General features: G+C 35.1%; 2 protein-coding genes across 16 annotated transcripts in view; both read right to left on the reverse strand.

Annotated features, from left to right (window-relative positions):
- inaE (inactivation no afterpotential E) overlaps positions 1-4681 on the reverse strand; it is a 77460-nt gene extending 72779 nt beyond the window's left edge. For 2 of the 3 annotated variants that reach the window (XM_028182071.2, XM_028182066.2), the window contains exon 1: positions 4271-4676. The gene's annotated coding sequence lies outside the window, so the exon portion shown is untranslated. Of the gene's footprint in view, positions 1-4270 lie in introns of all 3 variants that reach the window. The other variant, XM_028182072.2, reaches the window with a different exon arrangement.
- A 6102-nt stretch (positions 4682-10783) lies between these two features.
- The window catches only part of baz (par-3 family cell polarity regulator), a 57724-nt gene continuing 50232 nt past the window's right edge, over positions 10784-18275 (reverse strand). For 10 of the 13 annotated variants that reach the window (XM_028182095.2, XM_028182094.2, XM_089730330.1 and 7 more), the window contains 3 exons: positions 16363-16430; positions 16188-16292; positions 10784-14964 (listed from right to left, as the gene is read on the reverse strand). In XM_028182095.2, the coding sequence (XP_028037896.2) occupies positions 14835-14964; positions 16188-16292; positions 16363-16430 (303 nt within the window). In that variant the 3' untranslated portion in view covers positions 10784-14834. The remainder of the gene's footprint in view (positions 14965-16187; positions 16293-16362; positions 16431-18275) is intronic. The other 3 variants (XM_089730331.1, XM_028182098.2, XM_089730332.1) reach the window with 2 other exon arrangements.

The following is an 18275-nucleotide window of genomic DNA, read 5'->3' on the forward strand; positions in this document are numbered from 1 at the left end:
TAGACATCTACAACGTAAATTCGCCACCCACCTTGAGATATGAGTTCTAAGGTCTCAAGTATAGTTACAGCGGCTGCCCCACTCTTCAAACCGAAACGCATTACTGCTTCACGGCAGAAATAGGCAGGCTGGTGGTACCTACCCGCGCGGACTCACAAGAGGTCCTACCACCAGTAATTACGCACAATTTCGCACAATTATTTCAGAGATGCGTAGAAGGGATGACGGGACCAACAACATCCAACTAAAATTTATACAAAGTACTTGTTATGTTTGTATTCGTAAAATGCAAGTTCTTTTTCCATTGCAATAAGCAGTTCGGCTGAAGACCTGAACGTACTAGTGTCTAACGGAGTTGGTAGAAGTCATTCAAGTCGACTTTCCAGCTGCACTGAATAACGGCTTTTAACCTTTTAAACACAATCCTTGTTCGCGACTGGATAGTGGCATACAAATCAAATCAATTTTTTTTTTATTCAACATAAATGGAAGTACATACTTGTTGAACGTCAAAAAGAACTACCGCCAATTCACAAAAACTAGCCTCCGTCCTGAGAAGAACTGGCAAGAAACTCAGAAGGTATGTCTTTTTTTTTTTAATATTAGTATATATTTTTTAAATATTCATTTTTACCAGAGGTATTATAACGTAACAATTATTGCAATATTGAAATTCCCGGAGCGAGCAACTCATTCCCACGCTACGCTATATACCTACCACCAAAAGCGACCTACCACTAGTAAAGGCCGGTTGAGGATCGCAGTTCACCAGAAAATTCTGCTCCCCAGTAAATAGCACTAGGTTTGTGTTCCTAATTCTTGTTTCCTTTTACTGGAAGAGATTTCAACATGAAATAAGTAGTGTCCTTGTACTCTGTATCCTTATTGTCGTGTTTTTTCTAACAGCTGTGTGTACAAAATTTATTAAATAAAAAAATACTATATAAATATCTTGGTCGCTTTTCATGACACCCACGGGACCAATAGGGGTGGTGCAATTCTGGGCCGTCATCACACAGCGATGTTTTGTTCCTGTTTGATTTCGTCGCTTTCGGTGTAGAACCAGTTCTACACTCGTGACCTTCTCGGAATAAGTAAATATTGGTTTAGCTGACTCGAAGGATAGATTGAAGTGTGATAAATTTAATTGTTCACTGAATTATTTTACGACTTAACTGGTTCGTCTATCTGTCTTTGTTTTAGTCCAACTGAATTTAAATATTTACAGATTGATATTTTTAATTAGTCAAATTAATTTTTCTTTGTTTTTTTAGGATTTTTTCCTGTGTTACACCCACACTTCGATAAATATAATTGATTCAAACCAGGATGCTACCGAAATTACAAAGTAGGATATCAAATCAGCCATCAATTATGAATTGTTACTAAAAATTTTGCTTATGGACTCATCTGGTATAGGTCACTAAAACCCATAGACGTGACAACGTGAATGCAGCCATTCAGCTACTTCTTCGTTTAAATCGTTTCTTACTAAATTTAAAATTCTGATCATGAATTCTTGTAAATTATAAATAATGTATCCATTTAAGTATTAAAATCTAAATAATTACAAACGACGAGATCAGGTTAGCATACAATAACGCAAAGCTAATTATTATTATGCCAACGTATAATTGGAATATATAAATACCAAGTGATAATTCTTCAATAATAGATTTTTCTTTCAGTAAATACGAAGCTAGGGCGACATGACCGGTTAGATAATATCTGACCTACGACCTTATCGTATTGGGCGAGCTAGGAAAGACCGATAAGAACTCTTGCAGTGCTAGAGGAATCCGGATCCACTTGTCTTATCTTATCTGCGTACACTTTTTACTGTAATTTTTTTTTGGTCAAGTTCCATTGAGGTTACATGTTCTAAAATATTTTTTACTCCCTTAACAAACGAACTCTGCCGCCTTAATATCAAGAGGCTTCCAAAGTTATATTTAACATTGTCTGAGCTACATGCATTTTACTAATCTACTTAAACGAACGAATGTTTCACGACAGGAATAAGTAAAAAACGACCATATTGCCAACCCGCTTAGGACTATAGTAGGTATATATTATTTAGTGTATATATTATTTTTATTATATTTATAGATATTTAGTATATTTAACACAATTGTTTTTTTTATTTTTTATTGCTTAGATGGGTGGACGAGCTCACAGCCCACCTGGTGTTAAGTGGTTACTGGAGCCCATAGACATCTACAACGTAAATGCGCCACCCACCTTGAGATATAAGTTCTAAGGTCTCAATGAGGTCTCAAGTATAGTTACAACGGCTGCACCCTTCAAACCGAAACGCATTAATGCTTCACGGCAGAACAGGCAGGGTGGTGGTACCTACCCGCGCGGACTCACAAAAGGTCCTACCACCAGTACAAATTTTATTATTATATTAATTGTACCTTCATAATATCATAATACCTATAAGCTTTGAACACAGTGGAATTTTCCAATACTACAATAGAAAATTAACAAAATACAAAGACCTTACTTCATAGGAAAACAAAATATGAAATTTCGAATGTGGTTTTAACATAATATTATATTGCATTATGTCTTTAAATAAAATACCGTGTGTTGCGCCACAATCTTTGTGACCTATGTTTTTCACAACATTACGCTGACGTAATTAAGCTTATGCAAATTAAATGATCGTACTTGTTGAGTGTTTTTTACAGCTTTCAGCTGTTCAAGTTCAGATTTAATCTATATCTATATCTATACTAATATTATATTATATTATATATTATAATATTATAAAGAGGAAAGATTTGTTTGTTTGTTTGTTTCGAATAGGCTCCGAAACTACTGGACCGATTTGAAAATTTATTTTTCCATTAGAAGCCGACATTGTCCCTGATGAACATAGGCTACTTTTTTTTTATTTTTATTTTTTTATTTCATGTGTGTTTTAATGTTTCCGAAGCGAAGCGAGGGCGGGTCGCTAGTAGACAAATATAATTGCAACAGTGTACGTGACGTCATATCGCATGATCAAAATAAATGACGCTCTTTCGGCATACATACATAAAATATATGCATCCATGAATGCAAGCCTTCTCGATAGCGATATTTCTATAAAGTTTATTAATTCTATGATATTAAAATGTTAATACTTGTTTATTTGGCTTTCGGCAAAGATTGTGATGAAAAGAGTAGATCGACTAGCACATACTTACATAGAATATTGTAAATGAAAATAAGTGCCAATAGTTTGTATCATAGTTTATTTTATTAACATGCATGCTTTTATGAGATTCACAGCGCTGTGTGAGTTTATAGGAAGTGATTTTTACAGCCTCTTTATAGGCAGTTTCTCAAGTGGGTAATGATGTTAATGTCTTTCTAGTTGTCTATGCTTATAATATTTGTAAACAAATGCAAACGAGCCACCTCGGCACGGTGCCAGCCCGGACATTAGCGGATGGTTACGACGAACGACTATGTCGCTTGTTCCGAATACTTTATAATATAATTAAACTAAATTTATACTTGTGAAATTTAACAGGTTTTTTTTTCTCCCAGATCGCTTAAGCAACCTTTAACTGGTATGGACATGTAACATTCTAACACTTTTATTGTTGAATATTCTTATTATATTCGTTGACATTTCAAATGTTTTTTTATCTGAAGTGGTTTGTCGACGGAAAAAATGTTAAATTGATTTTGATAATTTAGTTTTGAACATTATTTCCTTTTAAATTGAACCGTCCAGTAGTTTTTAATTAACGCTAGAACAAACAAATGTTATTAATTATTGTAATAGTATTAGAATATTTTTTCATAAGAAATTAACAAATCTTTATGATCTCATGTCTCTGGGTGCGTGGCGGCATTCTGTCGTTGTTGGAACTTCAGGGAAGGCTCTTGGCATCTACCATCAACAGACGACACCCAGGTGGTCTCAACAAAGCAGATTAAATATATATTTCGCGGTAGGTAAAATCATAAAGTAGTAGTTTATACAGGATATTCTCAGCGATAGTCTTGTTTCACTGGTCCGTTACGAAAGTATTTTTTTGTTTTTTTTTTATGATCGAAGGATTACTGGTGGCCCGGAGTCCTTTCCATTTTCACCAGGACAAGGGTTACGAAAGTGTAGTATGAAGTATAAGTTGTGTACCTATATTAAAATAAATATGTATACATTTATATTTTTTAAGTGTATCTAAACATTAAACTGTTCACAACTATGGAGATAAACTGTCTACGATTTATTTAAAATATAATTATACATTTATTGTATACTTACTTGTTATTTGCGTCTATTGAGGCTTACATAAGCATATGTTTTACAGCATAAATATAAATGTAGTACTCCTCACAGATGATGTTTCAACACTTTAACACTAATTTTCATTGCGACACTCCAAGGGAAAACATTTACACAGATGAATTCCTTCAAAGTTAGCACACGCTCGACCGCTTTCGCTCGTTTTGTGCAAACACAGCCTCTTACCACTCTTAACGCGGTCACTCAAACTCACTCACTATCTAAGCGTTGCCCTTTTTAATTATGTTTTGAGAAAGTACTGAATCAAAATAACGTGGCACAGAAATAAAGCATGAAAATAATCGAGCGCGTTGCCCAAGCGCACGTGAAGTTGTCAGGTTAGCAATTGGCAACGAACCGCGGTACAGAACAGCCACTGACTGCGAGACTGGGCGCATCGACGATGTGCCGGTCCGACTTCGAACGTTGCACGGAGGTGGGCAGACACCGTCGCGCTCGCACTCGCCAACAGAATAGACAACATCGCACGATGTCGCCCTAGAAATCGTCGGCGGCGTCGGCTGCACAACTCACTTTCGCTAACGGCCCATTTTCATACAAGTTTTTCCGGAGCCAACTCGAATATTATTGCATAGTAGGTATGCATATTCACCAATAATCGCAAGATGATGCAAGATGAATCGCATTCGATATTTATATAAGCCTTTAAAGAGCACCAAGCTACAATGAAATTACTGTATGTTCTCCCGTGATAAGTTCGTAAAGAACTTGTGTTACAGGTACCAGATAACGGAAATAAATGTAAGATTTTTTATTATACACATACATAATATATTTAATATACATCAATGACCCTGGAAAAGACATTTATGTTTACCATACAAATATCTTCCCTTGGCGGGATTCGAACCCGCGACCCCCTTGTGTAGTGACCATGTCACTTACCACTACACCAGACGGCTAGACTATATTAACGTTAGTAAAAAATATATTTTATTGTATGGGAACTATTACTTTTTCTACTGTATTTACTTAAGTACATTAATCGATGATGTAAATGATATTCAGTTGACATTCAAGTTCTAACTTGAAGAGAGAGGATTACTTTAAAAAAACTAGTCACAAGTACTTATTTGGTATATTTATTATACAGAAAATATTATTGAAACGCGATTCATGCGAAGACATCGTAACAAATATGAAATAAAATATACTTTGTTTTGTTTGGTTTCTTATTAAATATAAAATGAACTCAGTTTAGCGGTCGAGCCTAACCAAGTTCTTATAAATCAAGATTAAAGGTATTAGTCTGGCCCCATCCGTTGAGGGCCTAAGAGGCAGCATGTAAGTTGCGTAATGTTTTCTTTTTCTAGGTCGTGACCTCTGCCTGCCAGGGTTAATCTTAACGCGATGTTAGAAATGTCTTGTCTATTTTTTTAATGCAATAACATTCGGGTAACAAATAACTAACTTCTGATCCTCGACACTGTACATTTTTGCTAATGAATCACGAAATAAATATAGAAAGTAAATTAGTCTTACCGTAAACAAAGATAACAGTAACTAATTTTCCTAAACTCGTATGAATAGCATGCCGAGCCTTTGCTTTCCCTCCTTTCCTGGAAAAGCTGAAAAGGCCTCCGGGCCAACAGTAATCCTCCTTCATAAAAAAAATGAATAGCAATGAACAGAACACACGTGCTAGGTAGGGAATGCCAGGTAAGTAGGGTCCCATTTTTTTTAATTGCTTAGATGGGTGGACGAGCTCACAGCCCACCTGGTGTTTTTTTTTTTTTTTTATTGCTTAGATGGGTAGACGAGCTCACAGCCCACCTGATGTTGAGTGGTTACTGGAGCCCATATACAACTACAACGTAAATGCGCCACTCACCTTGAGATATCAGTTCTAAGGTCTCAGTATAGTTTACACGGCTACCCCACCCTTCAAACCGAAACGCATTACTGCTTCACGGCAGAAATAGGCAGGGCGGTGGTACCTACCCGTGCGGACTCACAAGAGGTTCTACCACCAGTGAAATGTCCCAATGGAGGACCCGTAGCGCATTGTTTTACGGTCTCGCCTGTTTCCATAATCTAATTTAATTAATGTCATCTCCATATTTACCGATGCGAACACAATATATGAAGGTCAAAATCGAAATTGTTTACCTAGTCATAGCTAACAAATTTATATCTAGCAAAAAATTCAATAAAAAGTTACAAACATGTCATTGTTGTTTATCTCCGCGGTTTTGCTCGAACCTTTGAACCTGCTCGAAACGCGTCATCTTAACTCTAGAGGCAATTTAAAAATCTAATGAACCTCTCAAACGAGCTTCAAACCAAATTTACATATTTTCTTAAAAAAAACATAGATTTTAAAACTCTTTTTGTTACAGACGCATGAACTATCTCACGGACCTCCTGGTGCTTAGTGGTGACCAAAGCGCGTAGACGTCAAAACATTAATGCAGTCCCCACGCCTACAGGTTTGAGGTCTGTGTCTCAATTTTATAGTCATTACAAAAACTATACTTTTTGCGGATTTGTTTTTTATTACACGACGTTATTACTATAATGTGAAAGTCATATGCTAAGTACGTATTTCGTTAGAAAAATTGGAACCCGCCTGCGGGATTTAAATACCTGGACAGTGTTTAAATCAATACCTCGCCTATCCTACCTTTACTTCAAATCTTAGAGTTGTTTGTGCGCTCTACTAATTGTAATTCTTATTCAAATTGGCTTTACTAAATATTTAACTATCTAACTAAATGGGCATGACAATTTTATCGGCTACCTGCAAACTGAGCAATCTAGGCTGCGTCATTTGCAGATAAATATCTCGCCTACACATTTGAATGTTTTGACCTCGTCAACGCTCACGTCATGGGGTTTCACTGTAACCACTACTAACCACATTATTTGCAAGCACAAAGGACACAGAAACTTATAAGCTTTTTATAAATTTATATTGCTATTTATTGTGTAATAAAAAGAAAGTAATTTTAAGGCTTAATGTCAATTCTGACTATTCTTGACGCAAACCGATGAGGTGACCATGAAGCAGTAATGCGTTTCGATACGTGGAACTCATGCCTCAAGGTGGGTGTTGGCATTCGGATTACTGATGTCTATGGACTCCGCTAATCACTTAACACCAGGTGGGCCGTGAGCTCGACCACCCGTCTACGCAATAAAAAAAAAAAAAATTGTAATTAAAATGAATGCGAAAGAAACGGTTTATGAGCATACGGTCCAAGGTACTCCATCAATATTGACAAAGTTAACATTTAAATACCACTTTCGTGACTGCTAATAGATACTGTGTTAACATTATAAACGGAAAGAGTAATTACAGTATTTAAGACACCTTACTTATCCTCAGGGTAAGCTGTAAACGCTGACATTAATATCTTCGTGTGCCGTTCTAATAAGAAAATATTTTACGTAATTTATTTAGAATTAAAAACAAAAAATTGAAATTTATCTACTCGCATCTATACTACTATAGTAGTGTTTTATTTTGTGCGTAGGTATATTGCAATTAAAACAATGTAGAAGTTTCCAGTGTAGGCTAAAGAATTACATATCAGCACAGCATTTACGTACGGAGCGATTCTTATTGATTCTGAGAAAAAATGACGTTAGAGAACCAATTATTTGCTTAGAATCAGTTTATATGATATATTTTTTCACAAAATCAGCACAACGTGCAAAACTGTCACCGTGTGTTAGAATTTCATAATTTGACCCTGTTTTAAAGTGAATCACGACCACTAAAAGTACCTAAATTGATTAACTCTAACTAAGGCAACTAAGGTAGGCAGCGGCTTGGCTCTGCCCCTGGCATTGCTGAAGTCCATGGGCAACCTGGGCAACATGGCCGCGCGCTCGTCTGCCTACAAGGGCAATAAAAAAAAACTTGACTAACTTGATTACCAATTAGGGTTAATGTTTTTATTAGGCGGTATTCAGAGTCTTATTGGTCTTATCTCGTATGTGTCCCCCCCCTACAACACTTTGGAGTTTTTCACTTTACCTTTTTTTTTTTTTTATTGCTTAGATATGTGGACGAGCTCACAGCCCACCTGGTGTTAAGTGGTTACTGGAGCCCATAGACATCTACAACGTAAATGCGCCACACACCTTGAGATATAGTTCTAAGGTCTCAGTATAGTCACAACGGCTGCCCCACCCTTCAAACCGAAACGCATTACTGCTTCACGGCAGAAATAGGCAGGGCGGTGGTACCTGCCCGTGCGGACTCACAAGAGGTCCTACCACCAGTAATTACGCAAATTATAATTTTGCGGGTTTGATTTTTACTGCACGATGCTATTCCTTCACCGTGGAAGTCAATCGTGAACATTTGTTGAGTACGTATTTCATTAGAAAATTTGGTACCCGCCAGCGACATTCGAACACCGGTGCATCGCTCGATACGAATGCACCGGACGTCTTATCCTTTAGGCCACGACGACTTACAATTTACCTTTGTCTTTAAAGTGAAATACTTTATTGATATAAACTATGTCTGTTCAGTAGTTGCCAGGGGCAGTTGATTCAACAGGGCCACGATAAAGGGCAAGAGCACGGTACATTAACTGTGATGAGGCACGCGACGTGTGGCCTTGCCCTTCCTAATGATCGTATTGTCAAGGTGCAAGACGATCTAAAGCAATGAGAATGGATTATATGACCAAACAATGATTATACTTCGAGATAATCGTAACACTACAGCCGTTGTAACTATACTTGAGACCTGAGACCTTAGAGATATCTCAAGGTCGGTGGCGCATTTACGTTGTGGATGTCTATGGGCTCCAGTAACCACTTAAGACCAGGTGGGTTGTGAGCTCGTCCACATATCTAAGCAAAAAAAAAAAAAAACACAAGCGTCTATTTATGAAATATTTATGATGTTTATTCATACAGTAAATAATATTCATTGTCAGTAATCATCAGTTACGTCGTATTTTGTAAGGCTTTCAAGGCTAGGTAGGGTCTGTAGGTTAAATGGAATGACAATACAAATGAAAAATGTATTAAAAAAACTTTGAAAAGGATTAAAAGAAAATAATAAAGATAGGTATATAATAATGCTTATAATTAACCTGACATTAAACCTTTAAAGAGTTACGAAACATGAAATCACCATGTACAAAATACATTATTATGCTGAAAATTGAGAATTTTTCTATTCTCTTTTATATTTAAGCGGTTAACTTATTACAATATGTCATGAATACACCACACGACGTAAATGCTATATCAATAGCCTAGATACATGAGATCGGAGTTTTACAGCTGTACTTTATAACAAGATGGTTCTTCATCGTGGAAATCTAATAGAAATAATGGTATGGTTCACCTAGTGGACAAATGCCACTCTAATGACAGTATGTGCCCGAAACTCAACTGGCTCTATTTGAATACATGACCTGCCTACCTGGTCAGATATTATGTATCTCTGTACCAGTGGCTTCGAGAACGAACTAGAAGATTCTTGTCCACTTCATAATTGTCTAGAAGAGATCGCTCCTAGCCATAAGACCGCCCATTGTACTTGTTGTGTTAAATGTTTTGATATTATTATTAATATGTGTGCATTCAAGCAGACTCTACTTTACTGTTGGAGATGGTTACTTCGACGGCCAGTTTTTTTTTTCCTTATGAAGGAATATTTACATACGTATAAACCACATATTTTACCTAAAAGCTGTTACTATAAGTTTAATATCTGAAAAGATTAACTTGTGGAAGTCAGTCGTGAACAGTTGTTGAGTACGTATTTCATTAGAAAAATTGGTACTCGTCTGAGATTCGAACACCAGTGCATCGCTCAACACGAATGCACCGGACGTCTTATCCTTTAGGCCACGACGACAAAATAATAATAATACCATATTATTGACATTTCGATGTCATGTCTCAAGGTGGGTGGCGCCATTCACGTTGTCAAGCTATGTACAACCATTTAACACCAGGTGAGCTGTTAAATCCTTCATCTACTCAATAAATAAGTAAACAAAGAAACAAACAAACAAATAAATAAACACATAAGAAACAATAAAAAAATAAAATATTTGTGAAACCTCAACACCTCTGTGCGGTTCTGTTCAATAAAACGTTTTCAAATTTCATCCAGTCACCTATCAAATGGCTGATGTTTTTAAATGATTTTATTACATCTATATTTAAAAAAATGAATTGCTGTTCGTTAGTCTCGCTAAAACTCGAGAACGGCTGGACCGATTTGGCTAATTTGGTATTGAATTATTCGTGGAACTCCAGAGAAGGTTTAAAAGGTAGATAAGTATGAAAATGCTCGGAATTAAATAAAAATAACAATTTTGTTTTTCCTTCGATGTGTCCCCCGTCGGACGGATTCCTTTTGTTTGTTTAAAGTTTATTTTAAACAAAAGTTTAGGTGTTTTATTTATCGATTGAGGCACTACGAAGTCTGCCGGTTCAGCTAGTAATAATATATAGTTATGAAATTAAATAAGAAATAATACACAAACAAAATACTTTACGACTCGCATTTATTAAGGTACAGATGGCCAATTGTTCATACTGCATACCTACAATGTAAGTAAATATACTATACAAAATGATTTCGCTTAAAAAATAACATATACATTTAATATGTACAAAAAATATGGACACTTGAATGCAAAAGTGCTTTGCAATAAAACAAAGGTCAGGTGAATTGAACATAGAAAAAAATTCAATATTTTATTTAATTTTTAAACAACTTAAGCACTTCAGAAAAAGTGTTGAGGTAATCGAATTTATTCTGTCACGTGTTATAATTATCTTCTTTACCTTCATCCAAATTGTTATTATTCAGATATTTGAATAAAAATTGTATCCTAATTAAGAAAACATGAATTCCTCGTATTTACATTTTTGTATAAAAGGAGGGAAAATTAACATAAAATCGAATAATAGATCAGAGTCTAGATACATTTGAGATGTAACTAAATATCACAAAAACACATGAGAATAAAATAGACCTAATCCATTTTTATAGATTATATTATTGATCACCATTTTTATAAAAATTAAAAGATACACAAATTTCATGTAAAACTACACTAATAAACGTTCATTTACTAAATTAATTCTAATCATTTTGAAATCATCATTTTAAAAACTTATCATTATCATAATACTAAAAAAATTAATAATTCAGTCACAATTACATAAACAATTGTATATTTTAAGTAATTAAATTGTCTTATTAATATAACATGTAATTCCTAATGCTATCATTAAAGCTTCTTTGATTTTAAGGTGTCACTTAAAGTAGGAATGTCCAAGATATTATTACATTTAAATCGCACTCTAAGTAATGGTTTCTTACCTAAGTATTCGGTGTGAACTTATTATATAAATTGAGTTTTCGAGTGAGGAAAACTATGCTGTTGTTGTATTGAAAACGATATTAGTTATTATCGAAAAATCAACATCTAGGAAATGTAGTATTTTTTTATTGTTTAGATGGGTGGACGATTTCACAGCCCCACCTGGTGTTAAGTGGTTACTGGAGCCCATAGACATATACGATGTAAACGCGCCACCCACCTTGAGATATCAGTTCTAAGGTCTCAGTATAGTTGGAAAAATGTAATAAATACTTATAGTTGTTTTAAGTTTAGAAAGCTATTACAAGTTACATTTTTCAGAAATCCTATATTGGTATAAGTGGAGATGGAGATCGTAAGCCTCAAGATGCCAGTATCTGCCTTAACTGTCTTTTCTGCGGCGAAAGCTTTCATACGTCCCGGTCTGAAGGATAAGATCTCATTTCAAAAACTCTTTTGTTGTTTTTAATAGATGCGTTCAGTTTCGACGGACAGATAAGATAGTTTTGGTAAACAATAAATTATGTACCACAGAGAATTTAACTGAAAATTATAATACCTTTAACGCTTAGATTTCGTTTCTTTTTTTTCCGTTTCTCAAACACTTCAAAACCAATTTAGAAGTGTCGGATAATAAATTTGACAGCATCATAAAAAAATTTGATAAGACTCAGAAAAACACACACAGTATTATGTTCAATTAGTTCAATGATAAAATCTTGAGTATTTCATTGTGAATGTTTCGCGAATAACAATGCGTTCGTGATAATAAAAACTTTGTTTAATTAATATAATTTCTCAAGTGAACATTTGAATCTATGATTGATCAGCCATCTTGTGCCATATATGATAGGAAGAGACAGTCAGACTTCGGTTATACAATTGGAGCTTCGACCTCAAGCCTCAAGGGAGCCTCATGTCTCAATGCCATTCTGCTGAGTATGAGAACGAGCAATTACCTAACACCAAGTCAGCCATAAAGTTGTCGGCTTTAAAAAAGGATACTCTTCCTACTACGGAAAGAATAAAATATATTTTCCTACCGGTAGGAAGTTTGAATGTGTTAGTATCATTCTAACTTGTATATTAAAAATAGTATTATAATAATATTTAATCTTTCTTTTACGCATAAGTAATAAACGCAAAGTCTCACAGAAATAAAATCATACAAACAACTGTACTTCAATGTTGTACGGAAACACATTGCAAATTAGATTCGTGATATTTTACCTTGACAAAAAAAAACTTTTAAAGAACACTAAAGACAGAAATCTTATCATTTCTGTTACAATATCAGATATTTTTTTCTAAATAGCAATAAAAAGAAGTGTAGTTTTATGATCACTAAACAAACGTAGTGAGTATAAATATGTTAGTGCTATCGGTAATGATTTGTTATAATTATCGGTTTTAAAATATATTGGGTTTCTTTCAATCGTGTGCTATATACCAATATAAGATACATTTACTTTATTTCTTTAGTTTAATAAAACAAGATTTATACTTCTCGGTCTTATAAAGGATGGGGGCGGTATCACGTGAAACGGAACCACGTTTATTTATAATAATGAATTGTTTCAAGGCTGCACACGAAGTGCTTTTGTGTCTATGATAGATTTTAAATACAATTTCGGTCGTGTTAATAAATAAACATTTTGGAAAAGTTGTTTTTGAGCCAAAGGTATCCAAAATTTAATAACACTCATTTCTCACACTCACACTCAAAACTCATTTTCGCATTTAAAATAAAAGTATGGATACTCAATAGTCCTACACAAGATAAATTTTTTATTTCATTATTGTAATACGAAGAAATAATCATACTGTAGGTTTCGAAGAGGTCATTGACCTATTTCTAGCAACAATACAATTAGATTATGTCGTTCCGTTTTTCTTACTAAGATAACATCTTTCACTGTTTCACGCAATGATATTCAACGGTAACATTTTAGTTATATTAGTTGACAAAGCAATATTCTCATTTCGACATCGTCATCACCCTGTATACTAGTGTTTTTGATTGTTGTGTATAATCTTATATTTTACTGATAGCTTTCCATTTTCAAACAATTGAAAATTAATGTTTTTTATTTATTTCTTTTTATTGCTTAGATGGGTGGACGAGCTCACAGCCCACCTGGTGTTAAGTGGTTACTGGAGCCAATAGACATCTACAACGTAAATGCTGCCACCACCCACCTTGAGATATAAGGTTATAGTTACAACGGCTGCCCCACCCTTCAAACCGAAACGCATTACTGCTTCACGGCAGAAATAGGCAGGGTGGTGGTGGTACCTACCTGCACGGACTCACAAGAAGTCCTACCATCAGTAAAAATGAATATTGTAGTTGTGAGCTTATTTTTAACATTTGTAACTAATTTATTTGTTTTTTTAATAGAATTATGTGGATAGGCAATTTAATTTCACATAAGCCTCGCGCAGCAAAAAACATAAAAACATTACGTTAGATTTTAATTTTCTTAAAAAAATCTTCAATGTTTCGACACATCTCACAATGTTACGGAGTAAAAAAGTAAATTACGTATTATTGGAACAATGACGTCATGCTATAAATCTTATAACTACCCATAACTTCTGTATCGAAGTAGTTATATATAGAGAGCCAATGTCAAATGAAAAGCCGCCATCAGTAGAACTACAATATGTTGATTCTCTATCTTAAATTAACAAAATTATTAGATATCCAGAAAATTGAAATCTTTAGCCACTGGTAAAATTGCATTATGAACATTTATAACATAAAAACATCCATTATCATTCAAATTAGAAGCTGTATTGAGGGCGGCTTTCTTAATTTTATTTTCAAATATATACTGAATTACAGATATGAGAGACGAGAGACTCGACGTTCCATAGAGAAGAAACTTCATTGTTTTATTTTATTTTCTTATACAGCATTTTGGTCATGGAATCGATACTCGCAAATCATTAGTGAGCTTAGTGCGACTTTTTTAAAGTTCTCGATAGCGTGAAAGTTAACATTTGGGTGCAGTTGCAACAGCGCCCCAAGCGGCAAACGTGACCAAACGTTCCAACTCTATTCAAATTATAGTTAATTTTTACGCTATCGAGAACGTTAAAAAACTCGCACTAAGCACACAGATAGATTGGTTTTAATACAACATGGGGCAGCGACGTTGATCAGTCGAAGCTTCATCCCGCGGAGTAGGAAGAGGTAGGGTTGTTCAATGGTAGTGCGATAACTTCCCGGGTCGTCTGGGCGGCGCGGTGTCGTACTCGTAGTAGTTGGACTGCGGGCGCGCTCCCCCTTCCCTACAGGAGCGCTGAGAGTGGTAACCACTTCCGGCTCGACGACTACACAACAAAAAAAAAGTATTCCAAAATTAATTCAAATCACATAAAGTTAGCATCTTTTGACATAGTATAAACAGAGCACAACGCTTTTTGTTATATTGATGCAAGAATTTTCGATGTCACAATCACATTGGAATGACGACTGTCCCACGCTTCAAATTAGTAAGCATTTCCGGCAGAAACAGTCAGGGCTATGGATAATTTAATAATTGAAGACATTATGAGAAAACGCGCAACAAACTTTTGTTACTTGTACGTTTACTTCGTAAATAGCTCCATCGCAAGCAATTTCTAAAAATAGGCCTTTAAACGAAGACATTAAGGTCTAATATGGTTTATAGCCACATAACACCTTCATTCAATGTAAAAATTCATAAATCTTAAAAATGGTACTTAACCCCTTCATCCACTCACATCTTCAATTTACTGTTCTTACTAGTAATTATTACTGAATATTTGAATAGTTGATATTTATTTTGCACGGGAAATATCTCGAGGCAATATTATTTTCGGTTTCTAAATCTATGCAAATTTTTTTTTTAACAACCCAATCGTTCGAGCCACGTGGTTTACCTGATACACGTCTAGTAACATTTGTAGGTCAACTACATAAACAAATGAAAAATCCTCGGTTAATTGAAAAACACAACAATTTACATTATAGTGCCTAGTATAAGCGTGATTTCTTTTTATCTATCTAATATTGTCAATGGTTAGAGAAATGCCTACTTCAGACGTAATATAGTCTGTGTCTATAATTTAATGACAGTTTGGATACTCTATGCCATGACTACGAATGAAACGATATTTTTAGTCACTAAATGTCAAAAACTAGGAGACTATTAGCTATTTTTGAATTTAATATTTATAGATTTTTTTATTTTCTCGGTTTTTTTTTTATAATTTGAATCTATAATATCAAACTAGTCTTACAAAACACATGCTTCTTACCAGAACGATGTGATCGGAGCAAGAACAAACATTAATATTATTTTAATAAAACGAGCATTAATCTTATTTATTCATAGTAACGTTGATATTACAGTTGTACAAATAAAATAATTAAATTGATATACTTCTCTAACTTATTAGCTGTCACAAAAAAATTATTACTAACAAAAACGAATAGTATCTTTGTTAATATTCATTAATGACAACACTGATGTGTTTGTTACCCCCAAAATAATTGCGAGTTGAAATATTACAAAATATTAGATATTCACCTTTCCTCTTCAGCCTTGGCTCTCTGTGATTGGACTTGCCTCCTCATCTGACCGATCTGAACTTCACTGAGTTTCTCGCGTCGAGCACTAGAATATTCATCAGTACTAAATTTTGACTAAGTTATTGTATTTTAATATTTAATCGTTTTAGTTTTATACTATTATTAAAACTCACTTGAGGTTTTGTTGTATCTCTTCGTAGTTCACGTAATGACCCGTGGGACCCCAGGCGCTGTCCATAGCCTGTGTTGCCAGAAATTAAGAAAATTATTTCCCGAGTACATTTAATTATGCTTTGAATCTGAAGTTGGCATGTGTACTTTTTAAATAGTTTATGACTTTTATGCCACAATCATAGGATGTATGGAATGACGTATTTTTATTTATTTATTGCATATATGAGTGCACGAGCTCACAGCTCACCTGGCGCTAAGTGGTTACTGGAGCCCATAGACATCTACGACGTAAATGCACCACCCACCTTTAGATATGAGTTCTAAGGTCTGAGTATCGTTACAACGGCTGCCCCATCCTTTAAACCGAAACGCATTACTGCTTTACGACAGAAATAGGCAGGGTGATGGTACCTACCCGTGCGGACTCACCAGAGGTCCCGCCACCAGTAAAGAATGAGAGAGAGAGAGAATACACTTTATTGCACACCAACACAATTTACATTCAAAAACAAAAACAGTCAAAAAGCACATATGTACAATAGGCGGTCTTATCGCTAAAAGCGATCTCTTCCAAACAACCGTTTAATTTACAGAAATTCTGTAAAATATAAAAAATATAGCAGGTATGTTGCGGTGTACCATATACAATACATTATTGTAGAAAATATATACATATAATAAACAGATATATACCGTTTACATAATATAATATATACTAATATACATACTTACATACAATACATACTAATATACTTACACACACATAATAAATCAACAGTATGGAAATGATAAATGATAATGATGCAACAAACAGCACTAAGCAGATAAGTAGTGTTCCTTCACCATTCTTTTAAAACAGTTTAAAGTTGGAGCACTTCTCACTGCATCCGGCAGAGCATTCCACAATCGAACCGCCTGGACGGTGAATGAATTGTCAAAGAACGATGATGAATGCACCGGCATTTTCAGTCTCAGGTTATCCGATGATCTCAGAGAAAAATTATGCGTATCACCTAGGAACTCGAAACGTTCTTTGAGATATGTAGGGGTATGGGGGTTAAAGAGAGTACAGTATAGTAATTAAAGGACATGAGTATTGCGGCGAAGGCGAATTGGTAACCACCTGAGCTTAGTGCGAAATTCAGATATATGATCATATTTCCGTAACCCAAATATGAATCTTATGCAGAAATTTTGTAGCCGCTCAAGTTTATCAAGTTGTGTTTCGGTTAGATCCGGATAGCTGGAATCAGCGTAGTCAAGAGTTGGAAGAAGTGAAGACTGTGCAAGCGCAGTTTTAGTGGCAGGTGGAAGAAAATTTCGTAACCGTCTCAACGATCCAGCTGATGCAAACACCTTCCGGCTAACCTCTTTTATTTGTGCGTTCCATGAAAGGGTTTTTATCAATTAAGATACCCAAATTTTTCACAGTATCGCTAATAGGAATTTGTGCGCCGTCAAATAAAATAGCCGGAAGCTGCGACCATATAACTTTCGAACACATTCTTGAACTACCGACAACAATGACCTGTGTCTTTGACGGGTTCACCCTCAATCCATGAGACTTACTCCAACGGGACAATATCGATAAGTCATTGTTCAGGATCTTTATCGCGTTGGTCAGCTCTGGTAAAGAAGTTTGCGTATATATCTGTAGATCATCTGCGTACAGGTGGTAGGAAGAAGTAAGTTGTAAAGAAATAGAATTTATAAAAATTGAAAAGAGTAAAGGAGATAAAACGCCACCCTGCGGTACACCTACGTGCGTTTCACACCATGAAGAATAAACATTCTCACAGTGAATACGCTGTCGGCGACCAGACAGGTAACTGCGAAACCAATCAACCACGGTTGGAGATATGTTAATGGAGCTAAGGATGGCTAGAAGTATGTCGAAATCAACGGTGCCAAA

The sequence above is a fragment of the Bombyx mandarina genome, chromosome 10 (genome assembly GCF_030267445.1).
Source record: "Bombyx mandarina strain Sakado chromosome 10, ASM3026744v2".
Classification (NCBI taxonomy): domain Eukaryota; kingdom Metazoa; phylum Arthropoda; class Insecta; order Lepidoptera; family Bombycidae; genus Bombyx; species Bombyx mandarina.